This window comes from Humulus lupulus, chromosome 6 (assembly GCF_963169125.1).
Source record: "Humulus lupulus chromosome 6, drHumLupu1.1, whole genome shotgun sequence".
Classification (NCBI taxonomy): Eukaryota; Viridiplantae; Streptophyta; class Magnoliopsida; order Rosales; family Cannabaceae; genus Humulus; species Humulus lupulus.
Genome location: NC_084798.1, coordinates 4,942,141 through 4,964,764, shown reverse-complemented (window position 1 = coordinate 4,964,764; position 22,624 = coordinate 4,942,141). Strand labels below are relative to the sequence as shown.

Genomic DNA, 22,624 nt, shown 5'->3' with positions numbered 1-22,624 from the left:
TTCGAATTCCCAAGTATTTCAATACATATTTTACAGTTTCATTCTTCCATCTACTGTTTCTGGTGCTTGTGTATGTGATTGAGCTAAATGTAATGTTGGCAGTTGGTTAATGAACTTTATTTTTCCAGCACACAAAGCTTCAATTCTTGCACAGATTATTTGGCTAAGAGTAAAGGTCACAAGATAAGATGATCATTATGTATCTTACCATATACTTAGTTTACCTACCCATATTATTATTATTATTATTATTTTAGATAATATTTGCCAAAATCACATATTCTTTTTAAAGCCATAATGTCATGAATTTTTTTATTATTTATAATAAAGTAAAATGCAAAAGATGATAAATTTTAATGGTGAAGTGTCATTATCTATCCACCTAACTAATTTTTAATTATTTATTTATAATCATGCAAATAGAAGTTTATAAAATGTAAAACACCAATAAAATTAATAAATATTTATTTATCAATAGAAAAAGAAATTATTCATTAGGAAATCACATTGCATTATTATTGTATGTAAAAGTTGTGTGAATTATGATTTGATGATAAACTCATAAACTCTTGAAGCTTAATGCTTAATTAAACAAAATGCCACCACCTAAAAGAGTTTCAACTTTACAGTACCAAACATTTAATTGAAACAAGTATTTTTATTCTATGCTATAGAAATGTGTTTCCATGAGAAATAATTTATTTAAATTTTTTTAGCACTATTCTAGCTTCTTTGATTGCATTAACAAGCACTTGAGAAGATGTAATTGAATGGCCAAACTTGGTTTGAGCTTGATCTGCAAAAGGAGAGAGATTAATATTTTTTTCTTTCACGAAGATCAATTCACTAAAAGACTTGTTTTTTTTTTGTTTGTTTGTTTTTATGTAGCACAATGAAGACGGAGAATGGAAGATGAGGATGATGGTCACAAAGAGTAAAGTTGAATATATACTGTTTGGTTGTTAGGAAAACATGGAATACATAATAGTCTCACTTAAATAATTGTAGTGTGTTTTACTTGAAAGACTTTGACCACTCCATTTTCTATTTACTGTATAGTTTATTAAATAACTGTAGTGTGTTTTACTTGAAAGACTTGAAAGTCTTTCTATTAATTGCTTTTTTAAACATTAAAATAAAAGTAAAAGTAGAGAAAGCTGAGGGAGGAGTAAAAGAAAAGTAGTGAAGGGGCAAACACAATTAAGTCCTTTACTTTTCAGAAAGAAAAAAAACAACTTTATTTTTATTATTCATCATGTGATAACTTCACTACTTTTACTTCATATTATAAAAACATGGAATACAGCTAGCTATCTGTTAACTCATCATCATATATATAATTTGTTTAAAATATACGAATTTTTCACTTTTTTGTTTAAAATATAGGATGATGGAGAAGGGAAGATGAGGAGGATGATGATGATGGTTACCAACCCATATTATTATTATTATTTTAGATAATTTGTGCCAAAATCACATTTTCTTTTTCAGGCTGGCCCTGAAAAAAAGTGGGCCTAAGACGGTTTTAATAAATTTGAAAAAAATGGACCATTTTGTATATGTAATTTTTTTTTATGTAATTTTAAATATTTTTTTTTTTCTTTGAACACACTTAAGAGTTTACATGATATTTTTGGGCCCTGGGTAGGGGTGGGCCCTAGGCACGAGCCTAGTCCGCCTATGCCCAGGGCCGACCCTGTTCTTTTTTAAAGCCATAATGTCATGAATTTTTTTATTATTTATAATAAAGTAAAACTCCCAAATTCCAAACTGAAGGCCAACACAAAAAGAGGGAGGAAGCATTAATTTTTAAGAGGTGGGTGGGATTGAATTGATAATATTTTGGCACCCTACCCTTATAAGCTCTTGTCCAATGTGACTTCATGCAATAGAAAGATGTTTTGGTCCATCCAGAAAATGGCTGTAAAGATTGATTCCTTCTTGGAAGATATTAAATGAAATGACTAAATTGGACTTGTTTATACTCTTACCCTATGACTAAGCTTTTGGCTGAAGTTGAGCAAGAGGAATGGCTGCTCTCTAGAAGACTGTTACATGTCTCCACCAGAATTTCAGAAAAATGAACCTCTTTTTGGATCTCACCTTGGCCAATTCCAGAGCCTTCCGTGGCCTAAGAATTTAGAACATTGTTTTGTTTTTTGGTTTTTTCCCCTCAAATTTCTTGTTTTCTAATTTAATTTCTTTGTTACAAAGAAAAATCATGTAAATCAATCCTTCAAATAATTTATACAAGCAATAAACATGGGCTTTAAAAGATATTTTGATTGAAAATAGTTTTGCAGGATTTTGAATTAGCTGTCAAGTTTTGAATTGATTGTATCAAAATCCTCATGGTTTCAAGTTGAAAAATTGACATACTGGTTTTACAGAATCCAGATTTTCCCGAGAAGGAATTAGTACTTGACTCAAGTTTCACCAAGAGGGAACATGGGATGCTTGTGGATTGTAGTTCTTCTACCATGATTATCCTCTGTTGGTGCAGTAGTTTGTGATTTGTCAAGTATAATTTTGAGTTATCAGCTTTCATTCATGTGCTACATATCTCTTTGCCTCTTTATCATTGTATCCTATGAAACCACTGGGAACTGTTGTATAGTTAGGCATTTGAATTGTTGTATAGATTTCATGTAATAGGAGGAACTTGTTGGATTTTGTCCAGACTTCGAATTCCCGAGTATTTCAATACATATTTTATGATTTCATTCTACCAGCTACTGACTGACCAAACATTATTGTTAGCATTCCATATATATAATGCCATGGACTGAGCACTTAACACCACACCATAAAAAGTCTTATTCCTAGCATTCCATAGATAGAAGATGCCGCTCCTGAAATGATCCACAGGAATTTCATAACCTCGACAAAGAGCATTGATTCTAAGATTATTTCAAGAAGATTAGAAGTTGAGAAGGAGTGCAGCTGTGCGCTCAACAGAGTTGGAATATATGTGTAAAGTGAGCTTGAGAGTTTGATTTTCAACTGTATTGCAGTGTGTAATGTTCTTTGATTGATTATAGTGGAAATCAGCTGTGTCATTTGATTGATTTAGTAACCATAATTATTGTGTTCCGAGTTTTGTGCTTAATTTGAAAGTGTGTGATCTTGAAGTGGTGTGTATGTAAGCAGCACAACAAGAAAGAGAGGTTCTAAAAACCCATATAATCACATAAATGTTCACTTATATATATATATTTTGACAAAACAAAACAAATCAAATGAAACATTAAACATTGGTTCAATTACTATTCATGATCACAGTAAAATACAAACTTAAATGATATGATGAAACCACTTGTTGTATTGATATGACATATCATGGAGACTTGATCAGCCATGTTACTTGAAAGATATTCTCAAAGCATTCACAGTCTCCCGCATGATAGGTAGGAATACTTACCTTTATACTACAACGACTATTTTGTTAACAAAACTTAAAGTTATCAACTACTATAAATGCTTAGTTATAATTAGAGCTGTAAATACGGGCCGGGCTTTTGAGCACGGCACGAAACCGGCACGAGCACGACACGACACGAAAAAATATGGGGTTGGGCCAGGCACGACACGAAAAAATATAGGCTCGGGCCAGGCACGGGCACGACACGGGCTTAGCACGGCACGGCACGACACGACAAGCCCGAAGGCACGACACGAAAGCACGACACGTAAGCACGAATATAAAAAGCCCGAAAGCACGGCACACAAAAAGCCCGAATTAAACTCAAATAAATAAATAAATTATTATTATATCATCATTTTTTTATAGTATGTAAAAATATCATACTATTTTTATAGATTTTATTTCTTAAACTTTTTCTTGGTAAAGTTTTTAATGAGGCAATGTTTATTTTATTTTTATTTTTAAATTTGGAATTTTTATTGTGTTAATTAAGTAAATATACATATATATATATGTAAAAAGTAAAACAGGAAAAAAAAAGTAAAGCAGGTAAAAAAAAAAAAAAGTAAGCTCGAATCAGGCCCAGATTTTGGCTGACTTGAGGCCCATTTTTAGGGCACGAAAAAAGCCCATTTTTAAAAATAGGCTGGCCCACTTTAGAAATATGGGCTGGCACGATCTGGGCCCGATCCGGCCCGGCACGTGGCCTGTGTGGGCCGTGCTTGTGGGCCGTGCTGGGCCTATATATTTTTATGCGGGCTGGCCTGGCCCGGCCCGAATTTACCGGAGGCACGAAAAATGTGGGCCGGGCCGGGTCGGGCGGCCCACATTTACAGCTCTAGCTATAATCACTATTTAATGTGCCAAGGAATTCTCTACTTTTTATTTAAAATTTGATTCTTGTTTAATGCTCAGTTTTTTTTTTTTAAATGAAACTGTTAGGGCCTAATTGGTTCGTGATTGGAAAATTGCATTTTCAAAAAGTGTGTTTCTAAAATAAAATATGAATTTATAGTTTGAAAATATGCTTTTGAAAATGTAATTGTTGATTCAGTATCTAAAAACTGTTTTTGAGTTTTAAAAAACTAAATATGTGATTGATATGAAATCTAAAAATATAAAAAAGTGATAGATTTGTAGGATATAATGATTTGGAATAAAAAAAACGTGATTTTCTTGTTTTTGATTTTATAATACAAAATTAGAATACTGATTTAAATTTTATTTTAAAAAACATCTTACCAATCACTTATTCTTATAAGTCTCACTGTTTTTAAATTTTTAAAATGATAAAATTGGATTTGGATAATCTACTAATATTTTTTTTATTATCACTTTGCTAAGCTACACTCGCTCTTGTTTAGCCAATCCAAATGAGGTGGCTATATTTTTGGGAAGGAATAATGAATTCCCACTTGAGATGAAGTCTTTCTCGACTATGACAGGAACAATATTGGTGCAGGCTGGAGACCCAGCTAGGATAAGTGTGGAAATAGAGAATGCACTTGATGAGCATAGACTTGAAGATACGTGGGAATTTTATAAACAACATATGCAGATAGATGGGTTCCCTAGAAAGTCTGTTGTGAATAAACTTCTTGCAGCTTTTGCTGAAAGCCTTGATGTTCTGTGGTTAGAGAAGGCCTTTGGGATGGTAGAAGGAATTTTCGAGAAAGGAAAACATAATTTATTACAGAAAGAGACACTAATTTATCTCTCTATTTCTCTAGCGAAAGTCCAATTGTCGGTTCCTGCATCAACTATTTTGAGAAAGTTGGTGGAAATGGAGCAATTTCCTCCCGTTTCTGCTTGGTCTGCAACCTTGGCATATATGTGTCAAACTGGTCCTGGGGCTTATCTTGCAGCTGAGTTGATTCTTGAGATTGGTTATCTTTTTCAAGATAGTAGGATTGATCCACGGAAAAAGAGTAACGCACCTTTGCTGGCTATGAAGCCTAATACTACTGCTTTCAACATTGCTTTGGCCGGGTGCCTCTTGTTTGGAACACATAGGAAAGCAGAGCAGCTCATTGACATGATGCCTCGAGTTGGTGTGAAACTTGACTCTGACTTACTGATAGTCATGGCACATATATACGAGAGAAATGGACGAAGAGAAGAGCTTAGGAAACTCCAACGGTACATAAATGATGCACACAACCTAAGTGATGTTCAATTGCGACAGTTCTATAATTGTTTGCTTACATGCCATTTGAAATTGGGTGATCTTGGTTCTGCATCAAACATGGTTTTAGAAATGCTTCGGAAAGCAAAAGTAGCTAGGTCCTCTTTTGCTGCTGCATCGATAGTAATTGATGCTGTTGGAAATGAAGGCAAATCCTCTTGTGTTCTTGGTTCCAGGTTGACTTCGAGCCATGAAGAATCTAGAGGTTTGGAATATGATAGACCAATTAAAATCTCCCTGGTATCTTATGAGGAGTATTTAAGAGATCAGAACTTTGTGAAACTCGATACTGAAGCAAAGGAGGTGCTGAATACCATGTTAGCTAAGCTGCAAACTCAAGTTGAACTGTTAACATCTGAACGAGGTATCATCCAACCAACTGAGGAAATTTTGGTGAAATTAGTGAAAGCATTTCTAGAAGCAGGAAAGATTAAAGATTTGGCAGAGTTTCTCATCAAGGTAGAGAGAGAAGATTCTCCAGTTTCCAATGATGATTCAATGATAGTTCATGTCATAAGTTCATGCATATCGCTTGGTTGGTTAGACCAAGCCCATGACCTTTTAGATGAGATGGTATTGGCTGGTGTCAGCATTGCTTCTTCTGTATATTCTTCTCTCTTAAAAGCATATTGTCAAGCAAACCGAGTAGGAGATGTTGCAGCACTTCTACGCGATGCTCGTAGGGCAGGAATCCAACTAGATTCTAGCTCTTATCAGGCATTGCTTCAGTCCAAGGTGATGCAAGAAGATACACAAGGAGCCCTCCATCTATTCAAAGAGATGAAAGTAGCAAAGATATCGAAAACTGGTCATCAAGAATTCGAGAAGTTGGTTAAGGGATGTGAAGAGGGAAATGAAGCCAAGTTAATGGGAAAACTTTTGCACGAAATCAAGGAAGGGCAAAGAGTAGATTCTGGAGTTCATGATTGGAACAATGTAATCCACTTTTTCTCTAAGAAAAGATTGATGCAAGATGCCGAGAAAGCTCTGAAGAAAATGAGGAGTCTTGGTCATACACCAAATGCTCAGACATTCCATTCTATGGTAACTGCGTATGCAGCTATTGGGGGAAACTATATAGAAGTGACAGAACTGTGGGGGGAGATGAAATCTCTTGCTTCTGCAACCCCAATGAAGTTTGATCAGGAACTCTTGGATTCTGTGCTTTACACATTTGTGAGGGGTGGGTTTTTCAGCCGAGCAAATGAAGTGGTGGAGATGATGGAGAGAGGTAAAATGTTTGTGGACAAGTACAAATACCGAACTCTCTTCTTGAAGTACCACAAAACACTTTATAGGGGCAAAACTCCCAAATTCCAAACTGAAGGCCAACACAGAAAGAGGGAGGAAGCATTAATTTTTAAGAGGTGGGTGGGGTTGAATTGATAATATTTTGGCACCCAATTCTTATAAGCTCTTGTCCAATGCGACTTCATGCAATAGAAAGATGTTTTGGTCCGTCCAGAAAATGGCTGTAAAGATTGATTACTTCTTGGAAGATATTAAATGAAATGACCAAATTGGACTCGTTTATACTCTTACCCTATGACTAAGCTTTTGGCTGAAGTTGAGCAAGAGGAATGGCTGCTCTCTAGAAGACTGTTACATGTCTCCACCAGAATTTCAGAAAAATGAACCTCTTTTTGGATCTCACCTTGGCCAATTCCAGAGCCTTCCGTGGCCTAAGAATTTAGAACATTGTTTTGTTTTTTGGTTTTTTCCCCTCAAATTTCTTGTTTTCTAATTTAATTTCTTTGTTACAAAGAAAAATCATGTAAAGCAAGCCTTCAAATAATTTATACAAGCAATAAACATGGGCTTTAAAAGCTATTTTGATTGAAAATAGTTTTGCAGGATTTTGAATCAGCTGTCTAGTTTTGAGTTGATTTGTATCGAAATCCTCATGGTTTCAAGTTGAAAAATTGGCATATTGGTTTTACAGAATCCAGATTTTGAACTTGTTGTCCAGACTGAATAAGGTTGTAATCTTTAGGCAGTGACCAGGCTCTCGAATTCCTGAGTATATCAATACATATTTTGCTGTTTCTGGTACTTGTCTATGTGATTGAGCTAAATGTGATGTTGGCAATTGGTTAATGAACTTTCTTTTTCCATCACACAAGGCTTCAATTCTTGCACAGAATATTTGGCTAAGAGTAATAAAGGTCACAAGATGAGATGATCATTATGTATCTTACCTTATACTACAACCACATCTTTGTTAATATTATTCTGACACACACTTCTCAATATTAGTATTTTGCCTTATGAATATATTATATAAATTTAATTTTGAGAAATGCTTACTGCTTAACCAACAACAAGTAGTCTTGTTTTTTTAGTTTAAAACTCATAAAGTAGCTTGGTTGATACAAAAAGGAATGAACCCAAAACAACCATGTTAGGTTTTCACATAGCTGACCAAACATTATTGTTAGCATTTCATATATAGAATGCCATGGCCTGAGGACTTGGCACCATATCATGAAAAGTCTTATTCCTAGCATTCAATGGATAGAAGATGTCGTTCCTCAAATAATCCACAGAGGCTTTAATCAGCCACAAATAAGCTCTCTTGACAGAATAACAGTCATGAAAAACTTAAATGAGTCCCCTGTTGCATCGTAATAATCACAGATACTATGCAAATCATCAAAATATTTATGAGTCATCAGGAGGCTCCAGTATTCACAACTTTTACCATCTTTGGTTTTGAAATGAAACTCACATCCAACATTCACAATTTGCAGCAATGAAAACTCGACATCTATTGAAGATCCAAATAGCTATAATAACCACATGTATCCTTAGCTATAATTACTATTTAATGTGCCAAGGAATTCTCTACTTTTCATTTTAAATTTGATTCCTGTTTAATGCTCTGTTTTTTTTTATAGGGTTTATACATTTTTAGATTATGTGTTTTACTTTATTATTTGTTTGGACTCTGTGTTTTTGACAAATTATTTTTTGAATCTTGTGTTTTGTAAAATTGTTCAAATAGTCCCCTAAATCTGATTTTGTTGAACAAAAAATTTAATATAATAACACAATTCTTAGGTAGAATGATTGTATTTTTATTTAGAGTTGTTAGTTTGATGAATTATTTGTCATTTTAGTTAAAAAAAAACTTTGGTCAAAATTGGCTTTAGGGTTTTATTTGAACTATATTTTAGAAAACACAGGGTCCAAAACATAATTTGTCAAAACACAGAATCCAAACAGGTAATGAGACAAAACACATGGTCTAAAAAGGTATTAACCCTTTTTTAAATGAAACTGTTAGTTTTTTTTTTTTTTTGCAATGCTCAATAATTAGTAAGTATTAATTATCTAGTATTTTGTTATTATCTATGATTTGTGCTAGAATATGTTTTGTTTAATTAAGATATATCCCTCCCTCATCATATATGGTGTTTAATTAACAAGCTATTAATATATCAAGAAATTTCTCAAGACTTTCTACTTTAAATATTGATTAATGTACACAAAGAATGTGGTAATTTAATTGTACGAAGATAAAACAAAAACACAAAATGTGTTGAGAGATTATTTTAAAAGTTATTAATTTGACTTTTTCTCCACACGTGTCTTCCACGTTTAGACTATATGCACGAAGACTTGATTGGTTGACTTAGAAAACTGGTGCACTAATTAATAATTGATTGAAATATGTTAGTGCGTGGAAAGTGGTATAGTAGAATAGGGTTGATGGTGAGAAGCATGAGGTTTTATCTCAAAATTAATTGTTGAATGCATCCACATATTTTCTATGTGAGATATTTTTCTCTAACATAATATTATCATTTATATCATATATTTTAAATCTCATATTATTCTTTACTTGATTATAATTAATTACTGATTCTCATATAATTATATTCTTTAAGTAAGTATTGTTCCAAAAATTGTTTCTCTTACCATCATTATCATATTCTTTACTTAATTATAATAAGATCTTATGTTTGAAATACACTTATTTGAAATACAAAATACAAATACAGGCAAAGCTATTTTATGAATTATCAAATAAAGAATTTGAACATATAAAGAAGACATCAAACCAAACCAAAGTATCAAAATAACACGCAATATGAATAGGGTTAAAAAAAGAAGTAAAATGTACGCTTTGTTTATAGAATTTTTTAAAAGTCATGAGAACAGTTTCTTTTGTATATTTAACTTAGTTGATTCTTCAGCGTTAAAATTACACTAATAATGAAAAATGAAAAAGTAGAATTGATGCTTTCAAATTAATACATGTTTTTTCTATCATCGTGACTTTTTTTATTTTCACACATCATTTTCATATAAAAAAAATTAAAATTGTTAAGAAAAATACATTAGGATATATTTGGTTCATGGTTAAGAAAATAAAAATTAATTTTTGTCAAATATATATATATAATTTAACCTGAAGAGTATTTTTTTCAACAAATTGTTTATTCATTCTATTCAATTATCAACCAAACATAGAAATACTTATTTAGCTATTGATTTCATAACTCCAATAAAACAACATATATAATCACTTTATTATTTCTATTCTATTTCATTTTCATTACTCCAAAAAATTATGAAATTGATAAACTACATCTTGTCACATCATAAAGTAGATATAGAACCAATCAACGCGTTATGACTAATATTTTTAACTTTACTATTAAGAAATTTCCTATTAATATTCTTTAACACAAATTGAAATGGGTAGCTAGTGACCAAAAGAAAGAAAAAAAAAGTCCTAATAAACTAATAAACAAAATTCTAGCTATATTATAATAATAGCGACAAACCAGTAATAATTAGTAAAAATTTAATAATCATTATTACATCACTTCTATATAAAAAGTATAGATAATAGAAATTTTTGATTTTAACGGTTTGTTTTGTTAATTTTAATAGAATATTCTAAAAATATTTAATAGAATATACATTTAAAATTGATTAAAAATAAATATTATTAATTATATTAATACAAATTTAATTATTATAATATAAATTCAAATTCAAATGATAAAAATATTATTATAATAATAATATATAATACAAGACTATATTTATTAATTATATTAATATAAATTTAAATATTATTATAATAATATATAATACATAATTTTAATTTTTATTACAAAAATTATCATTTATAATTAAAAAAGGTATTATTATATATATATATTTTAAAAGAATATAAATAATATTTTGGTTTAATTTTTCATTTAATATGTTTATATCATTCTTGTATATATAGTATTATTTATTTATTTGAAATTTATATAATAATGATACTAATTTAATAAAAAATTAATAAATTCTATAAATAAAAATAAGCAAATGTGATACATTTGCTTGTATCTAGTATATATAATAAAGATAAATGTAATTTTGTATTCTCCTCTATTTTTTATCTCCATATTATTATTATTTTTATTAAATAAATCCCTCAAAAATATTTACAATTTCTTTTGACAACTTTCAAAAATAAAATTTAGTACATAATTCCCCATTAATAAATAATTTAGTTTTTAATTTTTTTCCACCTTTATAATTAATTATTTTCAAATAACTTAGAGTATTTTTGACACTATATACCAATTACAAAAATACTTTACAGCAACTAAATGGAAAATTTATTTTATTTTTCGATAAAAAGTATCTTATTAGAATTAAAACAATTAGTAAATTCACAATATTATTATTTTTTTACTTGTAAAAAATTAAAGTATATAAACAAAAAAAATGATAATCTAATTAATATATAAGTGCAATATTAGATTTTTCTAATGTATATTTAAAAATATATATGAATTATCAAATAAATAATTTGAACATATGAAAAAGACATAAGTACCAAATAACACGTCATGCGTTTAAAAAAAATATGTACTTTGTAGAATCTTTTAAAAGTCACGAGAGAATCTTTTAAAAGTCACGAGAAAAGTCTCTTTTGCACACTTGACTTAGTTGACTCACCAACGTTAATATTACGCTAATAATGAATAATGAAAGAATAAATCTAACGTCTTTAAATTAATAGCTGTTTTGGCTCTCATCAAGACTTTTCTATTTTCACATATCGTTGTCGTGTAAATAAAACTTAGAAAAAAGACAAAAAAATGAAAACACACATCATATTATGTTTGGTTCATTGTATATGTTATACCCAGATTTCGAGCCATGTTAAATGTGATCTCGAAAGCTGGATTCGCAGCAAATGAACTCGTAAAGTCTGAAGTATGTTCCAAAGACAAGATATCGAGCCTGCAAGGCTGAGACGACTTCGAATATGGTGGCCTCGAAATCTACACGATCTTGAAGGGTAGCTCCCGAGACACATCTATCCTCAGGGATGACCTCGGATCAGGGGTTCCGAGCCTGACGCGCATACGATCTCGAAAGCCATGTGACCTCGGGAGATGTCACTAGCTCGGACATTGATGAGAGACCTGGGAGAATAAGGCCTTGGAGATATATGACAATAACCTTGAACATCTACAAGTGTTGCCCATAAAAGACGTGGACTACATTTATTACTGTAAATCCCCTAAAATCATGGGATATTATTTGATTAGTTATACGCCCCCTGGTCTTCAGGGGACGTTTCCTTTGATATCAGATTACAGGCATTTAAAGCCATTTAATTTATTTGCACAAAAAGAGTAACTACCCAAAATATGTGGGATAATATTCTGCATCCTTCTCTATAAATAGAGAGATTATGCACCATTGTAAATGACCGAATTTCTGAATCTTGGGAGAAATCTCTAAAGAATTCATGCTTGAAGAATTTTCAGAGATCATCTTGAGTTTAATAACAAAGACTCGTGGACTAGGCAGATTTAACTGCTGAACCACGTAAAAAATCGTGTTTTGTATTATCATATTTTGATTGCCCATTACTAGTTATTGTTTACGTGCTCTTCTTTCACTGTTGACGAAAAACGGCGTCAACAGTATAATGGATAATATTAGAATAATTGATTTAAGAAAAAAAACTGTCATTCCTATATGTTTTGTTCAAAATTACAAATGGAATAATCTTTCCAATGGAAAATTCATTGGCAAGTTTTAAGGAATTGATATTCTTTTCTAATTTGGGTGGAATAGCATCACCATTTCAATGCCAATTCAAAAAAGTGTTAATTTTTGTCAAATATATGTAATTTAACTTACTTTTTGTTAACAAATTATTTATTCCATTCCATTCAATTATCAACCAACCAACACGGTATGACTAATTTTTTTAACTTTACAATTAAGAAATTTCCTATAAATATTTTTTAACATAATTAAGTTAATTTAGAAAATTATATAAACAGTATAATAATAAATTAAAAAAAAATTGAAATGGCTAGCTAGTGACCTCAAACATAAAAGAAAAAGCCCTAATAAATTAGTAAACAAAATTCTAGCTATTTTCTAATAATAGCCACAAATTAGCAAAATTTTTGTGGTCACTATTTTCTCTTCTATTGGAGACTATTTTTCTGGAGTGTCAACATCATAATAACCTAACAAAAAATCTTCCAAAAAATAAATAAATAAAAAAACTTGACAAAAAAATTCCAGACCATAATTAAAAATGAAAGGTCACATAAAAATAAAATATATATCTTCAAATTATAATTAATAAAAAAGGAGCTCTTGTCAATGTCATCGTGACTTTTCAAATAAGACATTAAAATTTAGTACAGTAATGAAAAGTGATAAATATCATACCAAAGATCAAGTCTTTTTTTTCTTCTAATTTAGAGTTAATGGCTTGACCTTGACTTAAGGTTTTTTTTTTGGATTAAATATGAAGATAATTGAATCTCAGAGTTAATTACTGTAACAAAAAGAGAAAAGTATTATTTATTAAGGACTATCATTACAATATAATAAGGGTTTGTATTCATAATATATAATATTATATTTTAACATAATTATAGTTTTTCCAGTCTTCTATTTATATAGTGAATGGAGTGAGCTTGAGATATTTATTATTTATTAATATATCTACTCCAAATAAATATATTGGTAGCATTATTTATTTATTGAGTTTGTGTGTCATTATTTACAAGTTATTTTATGTTTGTACATTCAAATAGCTATAATTACCACATGTATCCTTAGCTATAATTATTATTTAATGTGCAAGGAATTCTCTACTTTTTATTTTAAATTTGATTCCTGTTTAATGCTCAGTTTTTTTTAAAGGCTTTATACTTTTTTAGACTATGCATTTTACTTTATTACTCTGTTTCGATCTTGTACTTTGACAAATTATTTTTTGGACCCTGTGTTTTGTAAAATGGTTCAAATAGACCCCTAAATTTGATTTTGATTAACAAAAAATTTAATATAACAACACAGTTCTTAGGCAGAATGACTGTATTTTTGTTCTGAGTTATTAGTTAGATGAATTATTTGTGATTTTAGTTAAAAAAAAAGCTTTGATCAAAATCGGCTTTAGGAATCTATTTGAACTATTTTAGAAAACACAGGGTCCAAAACATAATTTGTCAAAACACAGAGTCCAAACAAGTAATGAGACAAAACACATGGTCTAAAAAGGTATCAACCCTCTTTTAAATGAAACTGTTAGTTTTTTTTTTTTTTTGCAATGCTCAATAATTAGTAAGTATTAATTATCTAGTATTTTGTTATTATCTATGATTTGTGCTGGAATATGTTTTGTTTATTAAGATATATCCCTCCCTCATCATATATTGTGTTTAATTAACAAGCTATTAATATATCAAGAAATTTCTCAAGACTTTCTACTTTAAATATTGATTAATGTACACGAGGAATGTGGTAATTTAATCGTACGAAGATAAAACAAAAACACAAAATGTGTTGAGAGATTATTTTACAAGTTATTAATTTGTCTTTTTCTCCACACGTGTCTTCCACGTTTAGACTATATGCACAAAGACTTGATTGGTTGACTTAAAAAGCTAGTGCACTAATTAATAATTGATTGAAATATGTTAGTGCGTGGAAAGTGGTATAGTAGAATAGGGTTGATGGTGAGAAGCATGGGGTTTTATTTCAAAATTAATTAGTGATGAGTAGAGTAACCATGTTTTTATGTATTGTTGAATGTACCCACACATTTTCTATGTGAGATATTTTTCTCAAACAGAAAATTATCATTTATATCATATATTTTAAATCTCGTATTATTCTTTACTTGATTATAATTAATCACTGATTCTCATATAATTATATTTTTTAAATAAGTATTGTTCCAAAAATTGTTTCACTTACTATCATTATTATATTCTTTACTTAATTATAATAAGATCTTATGTTTGAAATACACTTATTTGAAATACAAAATACAAATACAGGCAAAGCTATTTTATGAATTATCAAATAAAGAATTTGAACATATAAAGAAGATATCAAACCAAACCAAAGTTCCAAATAACACACTATATGAATAGGGTTAAAAAAAAGAAGTAAAATATACGCTTTGTTTAGAGAATTTTTTAAAAGTCATGAGAACAGTCTCTTTTGCATACTTAACTTAGTTGATTATTCAACGTTAAAATTACGCTAATAATGGAAAATGAAAAAGTAGAATTGATATTTTCAAATTAATAGATGTTTTCTCTATCATCGTGACTTTTTTATTTTCACACATTATTTTCATATAAAAAAATTAAAATTGTTAAGAAAAAAAATAGAAAAATACATTAGGATATGTTTGGTTCATGGTTAAGAAAATAAAAATTAATTTTTGTCAAATATATATATATATAATTTAACCTGAAGAGTATTTTTTTCAACAAATTGTTTATTCATTCTATTCAATTATCAACCAAACATAGAAATACATATTTAGCTATTGATTTCATAACTCCGATAAAACAACATATATAATCACTTTATTACTTTTATTCTATTTCATTTTCATTACTCCAAAAAATTATGAAATTGATAAACTACATTTTGTCACATCATAAACTAGATATAGAACCAATCAACACGTTAAGACTAATTTTTTTAACTTTACAATTAAGAAATTTCTTATTAATATTCTTTAACACAAATTGAAATGGGTAGCTAGTGACCAAAAGAAAGAAAAAAAAAGTCCTAATAAACTAAAAAACAAAATTCTAGCTATATTATAATAATAGCGACAAACAAGTAATAATTAGCAAAAATTTAATGGCCATTATTACATCACTTCTATATAAAAAGTATAGATAACAGAAATTCTTAGTTTTAACTGTTTGTTTTGTTAATTTTAATAGAATATTCTAAATATTTAATGAAATATACATTTAAAATTGATTAAAAATAAATATTTATTAATTATATTAATACAAATTTAATTATTATAATATAAATTCAAATTCAAATGATATAAAATATTATTATTATAATAATATATAATACAAGACTATATTTATTAATTATATTAATATAAATTTAAATTCAAATATTATAAAATATTATTATGATAATAATAATTAATACTTATATTAATATAAATTTAAATATTATTATAATAATATATAATACATAATTTTTATTTTTATTAAAAAAATTATCATTTATAATTAAAAAAGTTATTATATTATATATATATTTTAAAAGAACATAAATTATATTGGAAATTTCTTTGGTAGGGCCTTCAAAAAGAGCCCTACCGTAGGGCTTTTTTGTGTTTTTCAACCTTTGAACAGTTTTCGGCACGATTTTTTTTATGATCGTGTATAATGTAGTTATTTAGAGCATCCTGTAAATTTTTAGAAAATTCTGAATAATTTACAGTACCGAAAACTAAGTTCAAATATGTTATTTTCCACGCGCATAAAAAAATTAGTCATGCGTGCAATAATCTGTTTTCGGCATTGTAAATTATTCGGAATTTTCTGAAAATTTGCAGGATGCTCTAAATAACTATAATATACATGGTCATAAAAAAAATCGCGCCGAAAACTATTCACGGGTTGAGAACACAAAAGAGCCCTACGGTAGGGCTCTTTTTGAAGGCCCTACCATATAATTATCCAATAATATTTTGGTTTAATTTTTCATTTAATATGTTTATATCATTCTTTAATATATAGTATTATTTATTTATTTGAAATTTATATAATAATGATACAAATTTAATAAAAAATTAATAAATTCTATAAACAAAAATAAGCAAATGTGATACATTTGCTTGTATCTAATATATATAATAAAGATAAATGTAATTTTGTATTCTCCTCTATTTTTTATCTCCATATTATTATTATTTTTATTAAATAAATCCCTCATAAATATTTACAATTTCTTTTGACAACTTTCAAAAATAAAATTTAGTACATAGTTCCCCATTAATAAATAATTTAGTTAATACTTTTTTTCCACCTTTATAATTAATTATTTTCAAATAACTTAGAGTATTTTTGACACTATATACCAATTAAAAAAATACTTTACAGCAACTAAATGGAAAATTTATTTTATTTTTCGATTAAAAGTATCTTATTAGAATTAAAACAATTAGTAAATTCACAATATTGTTTTTTTTTTACTTGTAAAAATTAAAGTATATAAACAAAAAAAATGATAATCTAATTAATATATAAGTGCAATATTAGATTTTTCTAATGTATATTTAAAAATATATATGAATTATCAAATAAATAATTTGAACATATGAAAAAGACATAAGTACCAAATAATACGTTATGGGTTTAAAAAAAAAATATACTTTGTAGAATCTTTTAAAAGTCACGAGAAAAGTCTCTTTTGCACACTTGACTTAGTTGACTCACCAACGTTAATATTACGCTAATAATGAATAATGAAAGAATAAAATTAACGTCTTTAAATTAATAGCTGTTTTGGCTCTCATCAAGACTTTTCTATTTTCACAAATCGTTGTCATGTAAATAAAACTTAGAAAAAAGACAAAAAAATGAAAACACACATCATATTATGTTTGGTTCATGGTATAATGGATAATATTAGAATAATTGATTTAAGCAAAAAAACTGTCATTCCTATATGTTTTGTTCAAAATTACAAATGGAATAATCTTTCCAATGGAAAATTCATTGGCAAGTTTTAAGGAATTGATATTCTTTTCTAATTTGGGTGGAATAACATCATCATTTCAATGCCAATTCAAAAAAGTGTTAATTTTTGTCAAATATATGTAATTTAACTTACTGTTGTTAACAAATTATTTATTCCATTCCATTCAATTATCAACCAACCAACACGTTATGACTAATTTTTTTAACTTTACAATTAAGAAATTTCCTATAAATATTTTTTAACATAATTAAGTTAATTTAGAAAATTATATAAACAGTATAATAATAAATTTAAAAAAAAATTGAAATGGCTAGCTAGTGACCTCAAACATAAAAGAAAAAGCCCTAATAAATTAGTAAACAAAATTCTAGCTATTTTCTAATAATAGCCACAAATCAGTAATAATTGGGAAAATTTTTGTGGTCACTATTTTCTCTTCTATTGGAGACTATTTTTCTGGAGTGTCAACATCATAATAACCTAACAAAAAATCTTCCAAAAAATAAATAAATAAAAAAACTTGACAAAAAAATTTCAGACCATAATGAGGACATTAAAATTATATGTGGTTGGAATATATATGTGGTTCATATAAAGAGGACATTAAAATTATGAAATTTCCTACAAATATACTTTCAATGGATTGAATGTGCTTTAGCACATGTCACTTTATAAAGTGATATAAAATCAGCCAACACGTTATGAATAATGAGTTGACTTAAAAAAAAAAATTTTAATTCAACCATAATTATTAATATAAAAGTCTATTTTCTGAATTTGATTGATTCTACACGCTACTCTAGAGTCCATGCTTGGGTGACTTACAAAATGGGGTGTTGAACTAATAAAATTGAATCTCAAATTTAACTCTAGAATTCAGGTCTTGCAAGTCAGGTCCAGAATTCAGCACTTTGCCTAATTTTCCAATTCCAAGTTATTGCAGATACAATCAGTCCATGATATTGAAAAGTCTATTTTGTACACCTAGATTTGTCTAAATGAATCTCATACAATTTCCTAGAAAGTGATACATAAATAGAGTACTGTGTTGCCTATAAGAATATGCAAACCACAAATTTCCTTACAACTTTTTACGCTTTAAATCATAATGATGAAAATAGTGGGGCTTATGCTCTTGATTGGCCTTGCAAATGTGGCGAGTTCAGAGAGTAATCAACCTCAGTGCATACACAAAGAGAAAGAGGCTCTCCTCAGCTTTAAGCAAACTCTAAATGACTCTAACCATGTTCTCTCCTCTTGGACCGATATCAGCACAAGTCAAAACTGTTGTGCTTGGAGTTACATCACTTGTGACAACCAGACCAATCATGTCGTCGCTATTGATCTTTCTTATCAAAGTCTAAACGGAATCGGTGGCCATGGTGAGTTTGGGTCGTCTTTGGCTGAACTGAAGCATTTGAACCACTTGCAGCTCGTTGGCATGAACATTATTCGGATTCCAAAGTTTGTTTTCTCTTTAAAAGAGCTTACATATCTCGATCTTAGCGGGAATCCAATCAGCGGACTTATTCCACCACACCTTGGAAATCTCACCAAATTGGAGTTTCTTAGTCTTTCAAGCACTTCTAAAATGACTGTTGATAATCTTGAATGGCTCTCCCAACTCACTTCTTTGAGGACCTTTCACCTATCAAATTGTCTATTTCCCAAGGTAGATACTTCCTCTCTTTCCCATACAAATTATTCCTTCAAATTTCTTGAATCACTTCATCTCATTGGGAATTATATACATCCTACAACAATTACTTGGTTATTAAATTCCAGTTTTCTTCTTAATGATCTTTCCCTGGTATATAACATCATAAATGGTCCTTTTCCAAATTCCTTTAAACACGCAAAATCTCTTGAAAATGTTGATTTGTCAGGGAACCAAATTGAAAGTGAAGTGCCAGAATCCTTAGGCAACCTTACCAAATTAAAATCCTTGGATTTGTCTCATAACAATCTTAGTGGAACATTTCATGATCTTCTAGAAAACTTGGCAGGTTCCACCAAGAATTCTTTGGAGAGATTAGACTTGAGTTTTAACCAACTTGGTGAGTTAAATCTTGAGGACTTTGAAAACACATTCCCATCTTTGATATATTTATATCTTGATAATAATCAGTTGGAGGGTTCTTTCCCTAACCGTTTAAAGATATTTCCTAGTCTTCAAATGTTGAGTTTGGATAACAACAAAATCACAGGGCTATTGCCTGATCTTTCATCAATGCCAAATTTGACATATGTCACTGTATCCAACAATAAGTTGGATGGTACTTCGAGTGAAAGTATTGGCAAGCTTAATTATCTTGAAACTTTAAACATTTCTTCCAACTCTCTTTCTGGGATTATCTCTGAAGTGAACCTACAGTGTCCCAAATTAAAAACTCTAGATTTATCATATAATCCAGCTATGAGATTGAAATTCAACTCCAATTGGATACCTTCATTTCAGCTTACTTTCATTGGAATGAATTCTTGCAAGTTAGGTCCCTATTTTCCTAGTTGGCTCCAAACTCAAACACATGTCTCCTATCTAGACATTTCCAACTCTAATATTTCAGGTCCTGTTCCTTCTTGGTTCACAAATATTACTTCCAACTTGAATTATTTAAATATGTCCATAAATCTACTTAATAGCACCTTGCCAAATATTCCATCAATAGAACACTTTAGAGTGTTGAAAAATTCTCCATATTTACACGATGGCAATAATTCATATGTGAGATCCTCTTCATCAAATTATAGTGGGAAAATAGGTAATTTTATAGTTGACTTAAGTTTCAACAAATTCCAAGGTTCTGTCCCACCTTCTTTGTCATCTACAGCAACTGAATTGTATCTCTCCAATAATAAATTCACCGACTTGCAGTCTTTTCTATGTGAATCAAAAGATGAGTACAGGCGAATAGTAATTATTGATCTTTCTCATAATAAATTATTTGGAAATATTTCAGATTGCTGGGATAGTTTCCACCATTTGTATATTCTAAATTTAGAATACAATAAGTTGTTTGGAGAGATTCCGAGCTCAATTCAAACGAATACCATTGAAACTCTACAATTAGGACACAATAACTTCTCAGGAAGTTTGCCTTCCTCATTGGAAAATTGCACTTCACTTCGAGTTCTAGATTTGCCGAGTAATAGTTTGGAAGGACCAATACCATCATGGATTGGAGAGAAACTAAACAAGTTGGTTTTTCTTAGTTTGAAGTCAAATAAATTTAATGGAAGTATACCATTGAATCTTTGTCATCTTACTCATATCCAAATATTGGATTTTTCCTTGAATGATTTATCAGGAGCCATTCCTCATTGCATTAAAAATTTCACTGCAATGGCTCAAGCGGATAAATATTTGAATTCTACCCTTACTTCAGACATCGACTATGGCAGAGGAACTTTTGGGTTGGATGTTGTGTCATACCATGACAATATTTTGTATATGAATTATGCAACAGTCACTTGGAAAGGAGTAGAGCACAGATATGATAAGTTGTTGGGATTGCTGAGAATTATTGACTTATCAAGTAACAAATTGAATGGAGAGATTCCTGCTGAATTGACTGATCTTTCTCAATTGGTTCAACTGAATCTATCAAGGAATAATTTGAGTGGGGGGATTCCAATAAATATTGGGAGCATGACTAACCTACTAGTGTTTGATTTGTCCCACAACAAAATACATGGCGAAATTCCCATAAGCTTGGCTGAAATACATTTCTTGAGTTACATGGATTTGTCGGACAATAGACTGTCAGGAAAAATCCCTACTGGTACTCAGCTACAAAGCTTTGATCCTTCCGTATATGCAATGAATCTTGGGCTGTGTGGGCTTCCTCTGTCAAAGACATGCCAACGAGATGACAATAATGAAGGAGATGATGATGATGAAGATGATGGTGGAGAATTATGGATTGACTTGCCATGGTTTTACATGGGAATTGGAGTTGGATTCGCTATTGGATTTTGTGGCGTTTGTGGGAACCTATTGATAAACACTTCATGGAGAATGTCCTATTTTCGGATGATGCATAGATTTGGCGACTTGCTTTATGTGATGATCATTGTAAAGTGGAATTTGTTGAAGAGAAAACTAGCTCGGCACTAACTAGTAAGTTTTAATTCTCTTTGTTTGAATCTATCAATGTGTATTGTTTTGCTAATGACACTTGGACAAGACTAGAATGTAATTAATTTGGGTATTATTTTTCGTTTGCAGAGAGGACATAATCAACAAGCACACATCTCTCTTTGTGAAGGCAAGTAAGTGATTTTTTTGTTCATATTTCATTGCTTTGTAATGATCATATATAATAAGTAATAGTATTTATGATCAAATTTGGTGTGGTCTAGGGTTTTGTTGCAAGGGACAGTAACATCAGAACACCCAATTTGGATGGAATCTACAAAACGACATCGTCCATAGGCCTTCTGTCTATCTATCTGATGTACACTCAGCTGTGTTGGATAACCATATATATGTTGTTGTTTACTTTGTCATTACTATTTGTTTGTAGTTGTTATTTTTGAGCCTCTGTTTGTGAGCCTCTGTTATTTTTAGTTTCTGAATATATATTCAAATTTCTGTGTTTGTTCTATTATTACCAAGTACTCAATCACAACCAACATTTTAATTAAAATAAAATAAAATAAAACAGAAGAAAGTTGATGTAATGGATCATATTCGCAATCTGCTATGTCACATATAATGTAGTATAATCAGATTGCTCACAGAATGCCAAACTCTGTTTTAATTTTCTTATAGTTGTTTTCTTTTTAGTTTTATTTATATATTTGATATTTTTTTAGATTTTAAATGTTTTGAAAATAATTAATAAGTTAAAAATAATTTTAACTTGTAAATTGTGTCCAAACGCCAGGAAAGTGCAGCACAAAAAAATCAAAATGTATACATTCGTATATTTAAGTGTTGCAAAAATAACTAATTTTAATGTTTTCTTTATATGAAACTTCCA

At 29.6% G+C, this 22,624-nt stretch overlaps 3 protein-coding genes across 4 annotated transcripts in view; all 3 read left to right on the top strand.

Annotated features, from left to right (window-relative positions):
* The window catches only part of LOC133781481 (pentatricopeptide repeat-containing protein At1g03100, mitochondrial-like), a 71,498-nt gene that overhangs the window by 6,393 nt on the left and 42,481 nt on the right, over nt 1–22,624 (top strand). The gene's annotated exons all lie outside the window — the stretch shown is intronic.
* Nucleotides 4,781–7,661, top strand: LOC133781468 (pentatricopeptide repeat-containing protein At1g03100, mitochondrial-like). The gene has a single exon (XM_062220461.1). The coding sequence runs from the start codon at nt 4,845–4,847 to the stop codon at nt 6,993–6,995; it is 2,151 nt and encodes a 716-aa protein (XP_062076445.1). The 5' UTR covers nt 4,781–4,844; the 3' UTR covers nt 6,996–7,661.
* Nucleotides 18,729–22,239, top strand: LOC133781467 (receptor-like protein EIX1). 2 transcript variants are annotated; one of them, XM_062220460.1, is made up of 3 exons: nt 18,729–21,759; nt 21,868–21,907; nt 22,002–22,239. In XM_062220460.1, the coding sequence occupies exon 1, from the start codon at nt 18,748–18,750 to the stop codon at nt 21,754–21,756; it is 3,009 nt and encodes a 1,002-aa protein (XP_062076444.1). In that variant the 5' UTR covers nt 18,729–18,747; the 3' UTR covers nt 21,757–21,759; nt 21,868–21,907; nt 22,002–22,239. The 2 variants fall into 2 exon arrangements, with proteins under 2 accessions (XP_062076444.1, XP_062076443.1); XM_062220459.1 differs by having other exon boundaries at nt 21,868–21,911.

What these genes read in the sequence shown, in the direction of transcription:
- LOC133781467 (XM_062220460.1), top strand. Translation starts at nt 18,748, where the DNA reads ATGATGAAAATAGTGGGGCTTATGCTCTTGATTGGCCTTGCAAATGTG.
- LOC133781468 (XM_062220461.1), top strand. Translation starts at nt 4,845, where the DNA reads ATGAAGTCTTTCTCGACTATGACAGGAACAATATTGGTGCAGGCTGGA.